We start from the raw sequence: 17311 nt of genomic DNA, 5'->3' as shown, positions 1-17311 counted from the left end.
AAATGTGGGCTTCATGTCTACATCAGTGAAATGAATGTAATTCTTACAGTAGCAGCTGCTCAGAATAAACCAGGGAGCAGACTGGATACAAGGTGGGGGTTAACATGATTATATATTACTAGTGATATAGATTTTCAGCTTTATATATCCCGGTACAGGTGCACAAACACAAAAGGATTGGTATCAGTTTGTAACCTTAACTACATTTGCATTTTTATTCCCAATCCTAAATTTCTTGTTTATCATGTTTAAAGGAGCTAAAATGGGTGTTAATTTTTACAGTTTTCACACAAAGATGCGAACATAAAACTGTATCATGAACTGCAAGTACAATATGAACACTGTGGGATGGATGCCAGTCACAAGTAAATGAATGTGATATGTGAGCGAGTGAATAAATGAATGTTTAACACACAGTGGTAATATATTACGGCAACATAACTAATCAATGGACCAGTGGTCAAGCGTGAGCATCTGACCAGACAGTGGGACGATAAATCAGTCCCGTGTGTTTGTCATCCCTGGTGGCCACCAATCAAACAACCATAACACCAACTGTTTCACATTTTCATCACCATAGCCACCTGTTTCACATTTTCATCACAATGACCACCTGTTTCACATTTTCATCCACATTACAACCTGATTCACATTTTCATCATCATGACAGACACTAGGAAGAGGAAGTATTTAACATATTGGGGCAAACCACAGATCAGCCAATACTAAGTCAGTCTAAGTATTTTGCCCAAAATGACGTATTGTCTGTACCTGATCATTGCATTACATAACATTTTTGACATATTGCAACAGCACTAATTTCCAAAGTTTGGATTGTAATTGGTGACGTTGCACACACATCCATAGGTGATAGGTCTTTTCTATGAGGTAAATGTTTTCTAAATCACTATTTTTTTTTAACGTGAAGATCTATCAATAAATGACATGGTAAATAGGACCCTGAAACAACTGCATTTAGCACAAAGTCTCTAACATGTTTCCCAACAGACATCTTGCAAGTTAGTCGTTAAGATATACTCTGACTGAGGACTAATACTTTCATTGACATATAATACCCTGATCTGTGGTTATTCATGACCTGTTTAACCCTGAGTACTTGACAAGACAATGACTTTATTATTAGTGGCATGGACAGACAGGTCCTCACCCCCTGGGTTTCCTCTCCGCCTTGTGGGTGGGCGGGTCTGCTGGTAGTAGCCATCCGTCCTCCTCCTCTCCAGTTTCTTCCTTACTTTTGATCTCTGTCGCATGTTCCGATCTTCTGGTGAATTGACAGGGGGGCTTGGTCCTTCAGCATCCATTATGATATTGATTAATGTTGATTTCGACAAATGTCATCAAAAGCCAGTTGAGAAATTTGCATATATCGCAGACAAGTGACTAGCAGACTATTTGTGTGGCTGACCTATCAGAGATAGACCAACTGTTCAATAATGAGAGCAATCAATACATGACAAGTACAAATTTTGGCAATGTCTGCTTGGGTGTACCCACTGAAGCAAAGACAGCAGACTGAAATGCCTGTAATGGTGTTAGATTGTATATTTCACCACAGACAACAACAGTATTGTCACTGACGTGTCAGCACGGACTCCATGGCTATACCTTGACACATCACTTCCTTCTAACATGCAACAAAATACTTTACCCTCATAATAACATCAAAACTAGCAAAATAACTTAAATATATGTTTTTGTATAGTCAAGGAGAGGATAGATGTAGTTAATTCTAACAATTGCATGAGAAGTTATCAAATGAAGGCTACCATATGTTATTGTCTATGTGGTAAGAGGCTTCCTCTTTATACCGCTCCATTTGGGAGACGTCTACCTCAATGTTGAGCCCCAGCCCGGAACTTTCAATGAGCTCATTGTTACTTTGTTATTCAGTATGACAGTGTGTGTGATATGACCTGGAAATCATTAAATCACTCCAAATAACATTTCTGCACTATCACAAATGGGAATAGATCTCATTAACTTGTTGACCATTGCAATTAATAATACATTAAATTGGCTATGTTCGTTTCACATCTTTTGTCGGGAGAGAAATACCAAAAATTACTTTTCAACATATGACCACCTACGTGGATAATAAATACAAAATCATACTTACTGAAACATTATACTCATAATTCATGACAATCACAATTAATTTTTATATTGTCTGAACAAGGTCTATGAATATTCACAGAACTCATAATAGAGTTAATTGAAGGTTTCTATAGGCTGAATATATTGTGAAAAAAACACACTTTTATTCATCAAGAATAACAAATTTATTTACTGTTTTATCACAATAAAAATACCCTTGTTTCAAACAATATTCTACTGATTATAATGATGTGGGGTTTTTTTTGGTTTTTTTCCAAATAATTTTTATTCCAGTTTCAGTGGTTACATACACAGTGATATATACATATATAGCAATTAACATTTTGACACCGCATATTTGGAGGATAGGCCTTGATCATGTAGGATCGACCAAGATGTTCTGGCATGAAAGTAGTTAACACCATATTTATGAGCAATCGTAGAAAGATAAGCTAATAATAAAGGAATAAACAGTACCGAATTATAGTATTGTAATCCTTATCTTGGAAAAACATTACAATCTTTCTTTGGCAATAGAGTCCAAGTGATTGGAAACAATCAATAATAACACACAGTCAGCAATCTATGTAAGATTCAAGGCAACATGTAAACCACAATACAATATCCACTTTTTGTTATAAGTGCTGAGCTTATTATTAGTTTTTGCTGACAGATATTCAAAATAAATTGCATCTTTTAATACTTGTTTAAAAACGTCCAATGAGGGTTTCCTTTTCTTTAAACTAGAAATAAAAATGTGTCTCTTAGCTAACATAATAATATGATTATTTGCAGGTTTTGCACGATGTGTTTTTTTTTTTTGTGTGCAAGTCTATACCATTACCATTATAATATAATCCTTTGTACTCATTTTTCACCCTTGTTTATAGCATATCATAACCACACAGTGTTTCATGAGTGATCAATCGTGTACAGGTTGCACTGGTCCGTGTACAGGTTGCACTGGTCCGTGGTGAAATATACAACCTTTCAACATGACCAGCTGTCAATGTTTGTCAAAACTCCCAGTACATCCCCTGTCCAAACCATTTTAAACCTATCACCGTATTACCCTATATTGCATCAGGTTCCTGACAACCCGGGGTTAACCTAGTGACCAGCTCATCTTCCAAAACTAGGTTGTGAAATGGGTCACTTCTAAACCAGCGTTCAGGTTTTTAAATTTCAGTTGTAATACCTAGATTTTACAAATGACGTTATATAAACTGGCCTCTTGATATGAACACAATATTCAGTTTTGATTAGTTAAAAGTCACAATTTTTTTACATGAAAATACCATGATGTGAATTGAACCTGCAACCTCACATATCGTGTAACCCACAGAACCACCAGGGCAGGTGATGAAAACTTGTTCAATTCTATATGCTGCACATGTTTTTTGTCTCACATGCTTTGATCAAATTCCTTTCATACTGCTACACACTGTATTTTTTCACTATAAGGTATCTTGACGTTTTCTCATTTTTTTCTTATTTTTTTCTTGCATTTAGCCGGTTCATAACTTGGATAAAACATGCCTCCGAAGTTTTGGTTGAAAATTGTGAGCCCAAAGGCTTTTCCCTAAGTCAAGGTTTTACATTTTCAACCCAAACCTCGGAGGCGTGTTTTATCCTATACATAACATACAGCACTCAAAAAAAAACTACTTTCCAGTTAATGACAATGAAAAATGTTTTCAGACATGTAATTATTTTGCAAATATTTTGATGATATCATAATAGAGTTTCTTTCCAAACACACAACATTTATTTGGTTCATTTGAAAGGATTTAATTGTTCTTTTATATATATATTAAAAGAAATTCAATGTGAAGTACATTGAAATAGCTTTACTTTTTTTCAACATAAAAACCTCATCAATAAAACGTGAGGTGCCAACAGAGGAAGTGTTGTAGGTTATTGAGCATGTTTATCTGTATTTATGCCCCATCAAAGCTGATATGAATTTATTTCATACCCCATTACATGATATATATATATATATATAAATATTTGTTTTTCTTCCCATCCTTTATAAGTATGCAAGACTCAGAACCATGGCTGGTATATTCATATCTATGGCAGATTATTCTATGGAATCTCCACAAACTTATTAAATCATCAAGAAATTTGATTTTGTGTAAATATTACCACCCTATCACTGGACCTGAAAGTGTCCAAAGGTCCAAAACTTTCATGTGTAAGGGACATGTCTGATAGTGTTCAAAGCAATATTTCAAGATTTCCATATCCTTAAAATGACCGGTCCAGTGGGTCAATAAGGGTTATACAAGTCAGTGTTGGTACTTTTAGCCAACACAAATCAGACAGCCGCTGCCATCATTGAGTCCAACATACAAGGGCGGATCCAGCATTACTAATAGGGAGGGGTCTAAAATATCAAAATCATCTCCCACATAATTTTACTGTCTACATCATACTACATTTGTAACAAATGTTATATTAGGGACTTTCTTTCTGAGTAAAGTACACATTATCGTACTATTTTGGGTTGAGTCTCATCCAGGATTCGAACCCACACTGACAGAGCGTGCATTGTGTGTTCATAGCTTTCGGCCATGGGAGCCATGCCAATTTACACTTATCAGAGGGGTACACAAAGTATGTGATCTAGACAACCAGTTGTTGGACTTTCATTTTAGTGAAAGCCTCGGTGGCTGAATGGGTTAGATCGTCAACTTTGTGTGCTGGTGATTAGGTGCCTCACTCTGGCAGTGTGAGTTCGAATCCCGGATAGGACTCAATCCTAAAAAGAACTTTACTAAGAAAGCGTTATCCCAAATACAACATTTGTTACATGTGACCACTTTCTAAATGGCATTGTGTGTTCATACATTTGGTTTTCAAAGGCATGCCCCCATCCCAACTGGATCCGCCTAGGAATATAAATATGCTTCTTAATAAAAAGTCAGTACTCACCTGAGGAGTGGACTGGTGCATGGGTGTTACAGTGATTGTGTTGGGGTGGGGTTTGTATGTGGGGCATCCCAGAGTGCATGTGAGGGGGGACCGCATGTGGGTGGTGGTGAGGTGGGTGGGTGGTGTACTGGGGGTGGGTTGTGTAGTGAGGCCCGTATGGGTTGGGGTAATACTGGGATGCACTGTTTGGTCCTCCCTGAAAACACAAGAGAAACTAGTTCACATTTTCTGGTTTACATTTCTCAAAACAGACATGTCTTATTAATCACAATCAGAGTCAGATTTTTACGTATCTCACACTGGGGTAGAAATTATTTTCCATTTTCACTAGTCTGCAAAAACGATCTGCTACATTGTTGCCATCTACCTCATGGTAAAAGAGGTGAGTGAGTGAGTTAGTATGGTTTTACGCCGCTTTTAGCAATATTCAAGCAATATCACGGCGGGGGACACCAGAAATGGGCTTCACACATTGTAACATTGTCTGGAATCGAACCCGGGTCTTCAGCACTTTCACCACTAGGCTACCTGACCGCCCCTGGTAAAAGAGGTAGTCGACAATGTCCTGAATCTTACAAGTCTCAGACAACCAGACTTATACTAATTTTGAATCCTGACTGACTTCAAGGAATCTTCAGAGTTAGTAAAACATTCTGAATATATGACTTTTGCAAAGTGTTTAAATATCAAAATTCATGATAGACAAATGAGAACAAAAATATCCACATGAAAATCATTCTTTCTCAGAATCCTTCATGTTCAATAGTGACAGATAAATATGACAAAACGTCTATATCTATAGTCATGCTACAATAGTATACTTTGCAAAACCAACACATATATGTACACAAATGCAGTATAGGTTTGCTGACCAATAGACCTTGAGCCTTGATGTTATCAAGCAAGCAGAATGCATCATGTAAACTTCATCTATTAAGCTTAATTTGTTTGTGATCTGTACTGAAGTGTTCAAAGTTAAGGAGGCACTTGAGGATTGCTCCACTGGTATTTGAAAAAAAGGGAACCTCTAAATTTCAAAATGGTAAGATAAGGGTTATAACAAGGACTCCTTGACTTTCATGCTTATTTCAAACACTGGTATTGCATATATTGGAATGGGTTGCGCTCCATCTTCATGAGGTGAGGCGCTCCATCTTCATGAGGTGAGGTGAGGTGAGGTGAAATGGGGTTTAACGTCACGTCCAAGATTATTGCACTTATATAACGACATGCATGCTCTTGTATGTGTGTGGCTGCTTGTACTAGTCCGGACTGATGCCGATTTATAGTGCTAGCACACTGAGATACCATGCCGCAGTTTGACATGAATACCCCACTCAGACACAGTATACTGACTCCGAGCCAACCAGTCCTTGTTTAAGCCCCTTAATGCCGAGCTACCGGACAGGGTAACAACAAGTACCATATTTTTTAACGTCTTTTGGTATGACGCGGCCAGGGATCGAACCCCGGACCTTCCGCTCTCCGGGCGGACGCTCTACCACTAGACCAAGGAGGCGGTCTCTTCGTGAGTGAGTGAGGTCTCACACCACCTGGAGTATTTTATTTCAGGCCCAGTGTCAGCACAGAGAGGAAGGTCAGCTCAAACTGAACAAAGTCTTATTTCTTTACCACTTTGGTGATACCCATCACAAGCCAAGCATCACATTGATGGGATTCAAACCCATGAAGAGCTGTTCTTGGCAGCTGAGTATGCAACTTAGACTATTGGGCCATGAATGCTCCAGTGTAGTGTACATACGCAGGACATAAAACGAAGAACTCAACACTCTTATGGCTCTTGATCTAACAGGTGGTGACTCGTGAAGATTAGGGTTAGAATAGGTCTTCAGCAACCCATGCTTACCGTAAAAGGCGACTATGCTTGTCGTAAGAGGCGACTAACGGGATCGGGTAGTCAGGCTCACTGACTTGGTTGATGCATGTCATCGATCCTGATTACGTGGATTGATGCTCGTGATATCAATCACTGGATTGTCTGGTCCAGACTCGATTATTTACAGACCGCGGGCATATAGGTGGAATATTGCTGAGTGCGGCAAAAAACAACAAACCAACCAATCTAACAGGTTGTTAGTGAAGTAAGCAGTGAATACTGTAGATGTAGAATATTCAAACAGTTCTGTTTCTGTTCATAGTCCCTACAGAAGCTTTGCGACAGTGTTGCACTGTAGCCCTGTGTAAGCTGTATGCCACTGACGACCCCTTGTTCAACGCATATAAACCACAATGCCCAAATATCTTTCTAATACTTGTCCCATATCAGTTGATCACAACAATATCTGTTATAATCACTGAATATCAGGGTTGACACCTTTCACCCTTTTTAAAGCCGAAATGTCACAAATTGATGTTGAGGTTGCGAGGAAAAAGCATATGACGTCACTCCAAAAGAGCTGTCATTCAATCCTGCTTGTGACGTCCATAGCCGTCCCTTCTTGAGGCGTGAGGAGAAATCAATGTTTCTAGCACTATGTTCAGTTGTAACTGTCACAGATAGTGATCGACCCAAACAAACAATAGTGGGGATGACAGTCAGTGATTGGCTGTCAACTCAAGCCATTGATCTTGAATACAACTGGTCCTCCATTATTCCATGCGCGTTATTTACCTGAAGGGAACTGCTGTCACTTTTTCTCCATGCAGTTTCACAAGCATTCAAATATGCAGTTCGATTTCACTTTCAGCGTATGGAATGAAGCATGAGTGAGTGAGTGATTTTACGTCCTCTTAGCAATATTCCAGCAATATCACAGCAGGGGAATCCAGAAAAGGGCTTCACACATTGTACCCATGTAGGGAATCAAACTCGGGTCTTGGGCGTGACGAGAGAACACATTAACCACTAGGCTACCTGTCTTCCCCAAATGAAGCATGAAAGTCCAAGGGTAATTGTCGTAACTATAATGTTAAAGGGGGTCCACGGTCTGTTCCAATGTTCCATCCCGGTCCAGAATGTGTGCCATCTGTGACATGACCTGTCATTGATGTCGTCCTAGACTATTAGGTTAATCTACATGATAATGGCTTAATACACAAAGAGTGCAGGTTTTGAACAACTTGGGCTGCCAATCTGCCCAAGCCTAGAACCCTTTTAAGAGTTAGAAAGTGCCTAGATTCAAGCACTGAGGGAGAAGCGCACTGACATATTTGATATCAAAAGCTGTTGTCGTAAGGTGTTTCTATTACGCTGATAGGGTGGGTGCAATGACTGATGAGTCCTTTTGGGCCGTGTGACAATCTATGCCACTTTTTGGCGTGAAATCGCGTCATTGAACCTTGATAGCAAATCTGCTCACACAATCATAACATTTTCACTTCTACAATCACTAACACGCTTGATCTGTTTCTCACTGAATGACTCACTCCATCTGTACTACTTTTCCCCATCCCATAATCACCGCGAAGCCCTGACACCCACAATGAAACAAGAGCACAACAGTGGCTCATTATTATGCAAGGAAAGTGTTGCAAGCAAAAAACAAATGGTAATCATCTGGTACTGACCGTCATTGGGCTTCCAGGAACTGGAGGTTGTGGAGATAGGATGACATGTGTTAAAATTCCGTATTCATCAACTATTTGTTGCACCATGTGACCAGGCGGCACCTGCATTGGCATCGGTAATGGTGGGCCATTGTTGGACACCATCCTCACAGTTGCTGGGCCTGAAACAAAACACAAAGTCTGTGAATACCCAAAACAAACATTTCGCACTGTCAAATGCCACATACAAACACATTTTTACAAGCAAAATTAATGCTTGACATGTATCAGATTGCCAAAGGGCCTATTTTTGCAGGCGTTGGGTTTCTTGACCCATAATTATTATATAAAGAAGCTGAATAACGACCTGTGAAGTCTTATCTATCTTTTCCCCAAAATGGAGAATTGATTTTGAGAGATAAAACCCCAGGTGAAGAACAGCCATAATATCCATACAAAACATGAAGCAAGCTCTATGCCTTGAGTAATAGTTCAGGCTTTGACAGTAAATTAAGTAAGTTGCCACAGTATGATCATTATTTATGTCAAAACATGAAGCCGAAATGCCTGTCAAACCTCCAACCCAAATAATCTTACCTCCAGTAAGTTATTCTAACAATCTTAACCTGCTACAGACAAACCATTCTCCTTTACAGTTGGCTAAAAATACCTAGACAAAAACAGCAAAGAGGCTTAGCGCTGTTGTTTCTCTAGGATGAGAAACAAACTTTTCGTGACTTTTTGACGATGCTTTTTAATGGCAACTTGAGTTCAACCACAGTTCTCCCAAGTTAGCATAACAAAAATGAACATCTACACCGGTATTTCCTGCTATCAGTGTTAACATCGGCTTGCCAGCTTACAGAAACTATTATTTATATCAATGTTGAAGAAAAACATGGAGAGACACATTTCACATCCAAACACTCGAACGAAAATAATAGAGATGCTTCAAGCAATGAGTCGACTTCAACTAGCTTGTTTGTTATATCTACACAGCTTCTCTGAATGACTTGTCATCGCCAGTTCCCTTCTTTTTGGCAAACCTAAACCAAAAAACTACAATTTCCAGAGTCATTTGTAAGCTTTTACACCAAATTTGATGCTAAAGTCAGTATTATCTTTGTTGTGGTTTACACTAATGACTTGCTAAACATATGTTCAGAATGTTTACACTTCCAATGGTAATTAGGGTATACATTTTTCCCAATTTTTTTAAACACCGAATGCTTCAATTTCTAACGCTTGTAATGTAAAGGAGACATTTGTGTTTCCATCCACAGCAAGTTCCACTTGTTTCAACAGCTCTCGAAAAATGAATACAATATGTGTCGAAGACACAAATATTTGTGCAATTTAGCTCTGTTTCATAACCAAATCCATTACAGTTTATTTTTTTAAGGAAGAATTTCATGAATATTTTCGCCACTAACGTCCTTGTTCCGGGCAGCAAATGCTGGGCATTATCCTTTGTCAGAACTCGGTACACAAGTACCGGTTCACTAGATTAGCTCCATCACGGCAGTAAATATAGCCAGCCTGTAATCAAGCTGGTCCAGGGCCTAAACATGTTCTCATTCACCTCCACACCTTGTGAGGCCAGAGCGAAAAGGAAAAATACCACTGGTATTTTCAGAAGCACAGATAAAACATTTTAGTGCCAGGGCAAGTGTAGATTACTGGAGGTGATCTAAGACTGGCTTATCTGCAAGCACACCCTCTTGTACAGGTAGGGAAAAGAATGGGAAAAGTTGCCAAGTATTTCAAGATCTAGTTAGACTTCACTCCAGGTACAGACAAGATTCATCTGGGAATGGCCTGCCAGGCTGTGTACTTGGTGATTATCTTGGCATCTTAATGTTTCCATTGTTTACATATTACGTCCAAAGGCCTTGCTTGACTTCCAAAGCCACTTACACCTTCAGAAAAGTTTTTATATAGAGTTTGCTCCTCTAGGAGATACTGGTAGGAAGCTCTGTTCACAGTTTTGATGTTGTTTAGGGTTTGGAGGATTGGCATTTCTATTAAATGTCCATAAAACATGTTAATTCCATCACACGTCTTAATCATAGGATATAGGAAGTTTGTTATTTTGGGATGGCTAAGGAAGCAGCAATGTGAGGAATCTCATGGCATCCAAAGTAGTCCTCAATCTTGCATAATAATACAGGAATGTAATCACAACATGGATCAAATGTCCCACAGTCATAATTCAAGGAATCTTTTGGGACGTCCCTAGGGTTCATTAGTCAGTGATTTACTTGGATTCAAGACCAAATGATTTTTAGTCCAAAATGGATTGTCAGCTTATGAGTGAAACATAAGGCCAAATTACTAAAGTCATTGACCAGTATGTTTTAACAGACCTAGGTTTATATCTAGGGTGAATCTTGTTCCACAGCTAACTAGATAGAATACCATATTCGACGTAATAAGCGCCCCGCTCTAATAAGTGCTTAGGCGATATTTGCTAATATAATGCCTAGTGAACAATCCCAATCAGCACCCCTTCCAATTGATCAATGTTTATTTATTCATGCATAATACGCACTCGTGTGTTATATCACCCTTAATTATGGGCAATTAAATTCTTGAAAAATATATCTGTCGTATGTAAACATTTCAGGCTGTTAGCATAAACCACGAAATTTACGATCTTTCAACTCGAAATAATATTCTAAAAAGCGCCCAATATTTCTAATTTTCAGAGCGCCCTGGGCGCTTATTACGTCAAATACGGTACATGCTAGGACCCAAGCAGTCTCTACCACCCTTTGCTTGTCTTGATATGAGCATGATTCCATTTTATATTGTTTGTTCAATGACCACCTGAGCCACTAAGCGATCTTAGCGCTACAACTATCGCATGTCCTATGAATTGACACAGCATTATGAGAGTTGTTAAGTAAAGACAGTTTTGTAGAAGACTATGGTGGACAACTCTCCCTTGTGACCTGGCTGATGTATTGTGTCATCATACCCAGTGAAGGCATTGGACAATGTTTACACTGTCTGCTACTGGTGTGCCTAATCTAGGCCAGATTATACATAACATGCCAACAAGATATAGCTGGCTAACTTGAAAGCCTAATTCACTCACTCGGTCAATCTCTAAACACCTTATGTTTACAAAATATTTACCAAAACAGCCCTTTTTTATGAATCCCTGTCAACACTGCATTTCAAATTATCATGACAAGTCAGCTGTGTGTGTGTGTGTGTGTGTGTGTGTGTGTGTGTGTGTGTGTGTGTTGGTGTGTGTCTGCACGTGCATGTGTGTCATGGTTGTTTTTTGTTTTGTTTTAGTTTTACGCCGCTATCAGCAATATTCCAGCTATATGACGGCGGTCTGTAAATAATCAAGTCTGGAGGAGACAATCCAGTGATTGTACGTATATATCTGTAGTATGTATGTCTATACAGTAAACTACGGTTATAACAAACGTGTTTATAACGAACTGATGGATATAACGAACTTACATTTTTGGTCCCGAATATTTGCTGTAGTTATGCTGTATATATGCTTACGGTAACTACGGTTACAACTACAACTAAACTTAGTAGTCCCTTTGAGTTCATTATAACCATAGTTTACTGTATATACAGATACCCAATAACAGTAAATTTGCATTGTGACATGTTTTTCGTGAAAGGCACCAATTTGATAACTGAAAACTGATGAATTCTTTAAGCAGGAAACGGGTCAATGCACATAAGCCCTTCAACATTTAGATGTAAATCTGACCACCTCAGACAGAAATGCTTACAATAAACAAAGGCACTTATACTGCTGTTGTCAGGACTTGTGTAGTAAACGTGCCTGCCGACGCCTGCCGACACCAAGGACCTACGTATCTTGTGTTACCTGCAGTGTACATGTGGTGTGGGTGTGGTGTATGTAACAAATCTCTATGCTGCCAACTCCAGCACCTCCAGGTAGTTTTCAAACTGTCGGTGGAATATCAACAAGCCATTCCAACTTCTAAAAATTCCTCTTCCTCGGTATGTGTCTCCAAGCTCTCAAAAAAACCAGACCGTCTCCGTGGTCTAGTGGTAGAGCGTCCGCCCGGAGAGCGGAAGGTCCGGGGTTCGATCCCCGACCGCGTCATGCCAAAAGACGTTAAAAGATGGTACTTGTTATTACCCTGTCTGGCGCTCAGCATTAAGGGGCTATAACAAGGACTGGTCAGCTCGGAGTCAGTATACTGCGTGAGTATGAAGTGCAATAATCTTGGACGCGACGTTAACCCCATTTCACCTCACCTCACCACCTAAAAAAAACCCCGCATACTTGAAACTACAAAAAACAGAGCTCCACTTCTGCTGAACGCTGTGAAGAAACACTGCGAAGAAACACTGTAGGAAACATGTTTCCTCCATTATGATGCAGAGAAAATCTCCATGTTTATACCCTGCTATTTCAAAATCAGGCTGTTAACATTGACACTGAACAACGTCTTCCCTTGACCTAGCATCAACTGTTCCCCAGGTCATATTAGCCGATATGGGATTACTGGCAGTGTTCAAAATTAAGCATGGAAGTCATGTTGTCATTGCTGTAAACATAATGGTAAAAATGAAAGATTAAGGGAGGCCCTAGATTAAGGTACAATAGCCACAAGCCTCCAGGATGGCCCTCAGCATTAAATGCTGACTAGTATATTATCCGCTTGATAAATAAAGTAGCACGTGTCTTTGTGATATATATCAAATGGTAGTTTTGTTACATATGATTTTACTCGACCAATGGTAAACAAGGCCACAAGTTTTTGTTTGTCACTCTTGCAAGCCTTAAACATTGAACACTAGTTGTTTTAAAAGGACATCTGACATCACATCCAACAGACATATTAATAGGCAAGCCAGCACCCCCCTCCCAAACCCAAAGGTAAATTAGTTGTCATGAATAAATATATGAAACGTGTTGCCATGGAAACTCAAAAATATTTGTTTAAACAATAAAAACTATCAAAGGGCATCAGTTCACCACTAAAATTAAAAACACTTTCACAATTGTTAACAAAACATTATCTTTTTGACCAGCCCTCGATCGTATTTGTTTGTAAGTTGTCTTTTAACACAGTCCATATCTCAACCTTTTAAGCATCCTTGTATTTTGGCATTATTTTCAGTAGATTTTAGTCTCAGTGTATGGTCTAGCATTATGTCCTAAGACATTTTTTTACAGGACTCGGACTTCAGAAAAGTCACAGATTGATACATAAAAGAAAGGAACTAGAGAAAATTTATTCATTTTTCAGAATCTGAACAAGCTAGACTGCCAAAATGTGGTGGCTTGTGAGTGTGTATGAGAGACAAGCAGGGATGAAGAGCCACATGCTGCCCCACTACTTGAGCCCTGTCGGGAGGCAGAGGGTGGGTGTGTCAAGAATAACCCATGCTCTACTTCTGCACGATCACACCTAGCCTTGCTCCTTGGCTGTACTGAAAGATAAGTCCATAGATGTGTGGTAATCCTATCCTCCTAATAGGCAAGTCTAGATATGTGGACACTACAAGGACTTCAGTCTCTTATAGGGACAACTTGTTCTTATTTATTTACATAATCTAGAAATTATGATTTAAACTAATAATTATTGCCCAAGAGACCTGTGATAGTCTAACATCACACCCTTCTCGTTGGGTAGTGTATCCCTTCCAATTGTTGAACACTTAGTGTAATGTGACGTACATATTTTCATCTTTACATTATATATTTATTTGTAAATGCAGGGTTTTACACGACGCACATATGTACGCCAGTACGCACAAATGTAGAGAATGGACACAGACAAAAATTAGTCCCGAGGAATGCACATTAACATTCATTGCACCTACAGCACATCAACAGCAGTTATGGCAGGGTTAGAAACTAACAGTTTTTGTCCACTAGTCCTCATAATAACATATAGCAAAACCCTTAAAATGGGCCAATTTCTACTTGTCCTTAGGAGGTAAGTTTGGTAAGGACTACAGGACTAGTGCCAATTTCTAACGCTGTATGGGTATCTGTTCTTTCCTCCATCAATCATGACAACTGTCCACATGATCATTGATTCATTCCAGGCTCTAAATAATTATCAAAGTGTACTACACCATTTCATTACTTTACTGGACTCTCATATCGCCTGTAAGGACCCTAAAATTAATTAGTGATGGTCCCCTGGACCCCACTTTTGTAAGACCAGGTATAACCCGGTAAATGTACTCTGATACTTCAGTTCAGAAAATTGTAGTGAAAAAATGTTTATAAAGAGACATCACCTTTGAAAATTTCCACGACATAAATTGTTAACAGGATATTTTCCTTATCATTATGTTTTAAAAATTGTAAATAGCATCAAAAATAATCTGGACAAGCAGAGACCAATCTGAAGCATTCTATTGGTGGAAATATGAAAACCTGAAGAGAAATGAAAATATATACTGTGTATTGATTATTTATATTTAAATAGTTCATAAGAATTAATTCTTTACCTGTGAAGCCATGTTTCAAACATCTTCCAATGTATCCACCTCCATTCAACATTATGGCTCAACTATACTTGAAAAACAACTTTGCAATAATTAAATATAATAACTAGCTTACAATCCGCAGATATATCTATTTCCTATTTATACACTACAAGATGAAGTTGAATTCAAGACAATTTCCTCTCGTCATAATGCTCACTGAAACTTACAAATACATACCACTACCAAAATAGATTTCATTCATTGCTCTGGTTTTTCATCAATTAGAATTACATCTGTGATACGACTGGCTGGATGTTGGGCTACAAATAGATGATTGACAGGTTTGGAAAAACCTGCACGAGGCCCCCAGGAAGCTGATTGGTTGTGGAAGTCACGCGTGTGAATTGTACACAGTAGCGGAAGATAACACTGGGGTATTAGTTGAACATGCAGCCATGAACATGGAGAGAACAACATGAAACTGACATTAGCTTGATAACACAACAGGAGGGGACCGGGAAGTAAACATCATCTGCAGATGAAGTCGAAAGTCAGGATGCTGGTCCTCCTCATCACAGACATTTTGAACTGGGAAATGCATCTCTCAGATCTTAAACTACTTCAAAAAGTTGAAATATACAAATGAGCGTGTGATTTTACACCGATTTTAGCAATATTCCAGCACTATCACGACAGGGGACATTAGAAATTGGGCTTCACACATTGTACCCAATATACAAATGAAATTTTGGCATTACCTATAATATTCCCTGATGTTCAGTACTGAAGATATTATATTTTTGAATGTTTGTTATTCTTCCGTAACACAGACCACTTCAACAAAGTAGATACACGTCACCGTTATGAAACTATTGGATTTTCTGTAAGTAATTTCAAAAGAAATCACACATAAGCTATTTATCTATTCCACAGAAACAGTATGTTAATCCTGCTCGATGTGCCATATGAATATATATCCTCAGGTTGAATAAATAATCTGGTGATAGAGATCTTCGAAAATGAGGCTAATGCCTTCAACTTGTGGCTGATCAGGCCAGGGTAGCCACAAGAAGGTGACAAACCACTCAGCCCCGGGTGGTGCTGCAATCTGCACGTGCCAGGTGTGACGGCCTCGTTAGTGCAGGTGTCGCTTCTGGTATCTCCCCCTCAGGTTCTGTCAAACTACCTGCCACTGGTCCATGCAACGTGTGCCCAGACATGCAAACAATGGAGTGATTTGTGCTAGCATGAAACAGATGACATTGATAAACATTAATCTTCCCTAGGTTCCCATGTTGCAGAAGTATTACCACATGGTACAAATGAAGGAATATTGATTAAATGCGTGTGGTAGGTGAAGGTATTTATAAACAACAGTTGGCCAGAGTCCACATATTTGGTAGATTTAAATAGATTTAAGCCTGTAAACAGTGTATGCCAAACTCTAAGGGTATGCTTCATCAAATATACCACACTTAACACCACTGCAGAGACGTGCAAATGCATGGTACAAAAATAGTACAAACATTAGAAATCAATGCAAGCCTGATAGCCTGTGGCTGCTAAATATTTCAATGGGCTGGTGGGTTATAGAAGACAACTACTGCTATTAGCCTGCTAGGCATTTCAAATTCACAGAAAGATATCTTTGTCTGTGCCAAAAATACATTTGTCTACCAGCTCGAATTTGTCTTTTAGAGATCTCTAGATGCATAAATGCATGGATAATTTTTGGCTGACCTTTGCAGACTGAGAAAACTCCAGTGTGAGGAAAATTTCAATTGTGAGTGATTAAATACAGGATTGAATTTACGATAGCGACAGATATAGAGTAAAACTGGGTCATTTTGAGATGTTTTTTTCCACATATTATTAGGTGTTAAACAAACTCAATTTCTACTACTGATTAGGGTTATTTTTGTAACCATGAAAAGGATTATTATGATAGTGCAATGTTGAAAACAGTAGGAAATCTTGATAAGAGGTGGATGATTTTCCCAAGGAAAATGATGCATATTGATTTGATTCATATAAGTAATGACACCAACATTTTGTACCGTGGTCGGATATATAGAATGATAGAATGAATCCTTCTACCTCTAGTATAGCTCAAAGTCCAAACACACAGACTGCGGATGGACAGAAATCAACAAGCTGTCGGAAGTCGAGCGCTGGTAGGTAGCCACGATCATTCAAGATTTCGATAGCAGCTAATAAGGATATCCTGCAGTAAATCATGTTTCATGTAATAAGTCACCACACCCTCAACATGTAGCCATCATGGTTAGACCAT

At 38.8% G+C, this 17311-nt stretch overlaps 1 protein-coding gene across 5 annotated transcripts in view; it reads right to left on the bottom strand.

The window, feature by feature from the left end:
• LOC139447622 (fibronectin type-III domain-containing protein 3A-like) overlaps nt 1–17311 on the bottom strand; it is a 179971-nt gene that overhangs the window by 29424 nt on the left and 133236 nt on the right. For all 5 annotated transcript variants that reach the window (XM_071229028.1, XM_071229027.1, XM_071229030.1 and 2 more), the window contains 3 exons: nt 8584–8744; nt 5056–5251; nt 1169–1309 (listed from right to left, as the gene is read on the bottom strand). In XM_071229028.1, the coding sequence (XP_071085129.1) occupies nt 1169–1309; nt 5056–5251; nt 8584–8744 (498 nt within the window). The remainder of the gene's footprint in view (nt 1–1168; nt 1310–5055; nt 5252–8583; nt 8745–17311) is intronic.

The sequence above is a fragment of the Haliotis cracherodii genome, unplaced genomic scaffold, assembly GCF_022045235.1.
Source record: "Haliotis cracherodii isolate W230 unplaced genomic scaffold, xgHalCrac1.p SCAF_7, whole genome shotgun sequence".
In the NCBI taxonomy this organism is placed as follows: domain Eukaryota; kingdom Metazoa; phylum Mollusca; class Gastropoda; order Lepetellida; family Haliotidae; genus Haliotis; species Haliotis cracherodii.
Note: the sequence above shows the minus strand (reverse complement) of the source record. Positions and strands in the feature narration are given on the sequence as shown.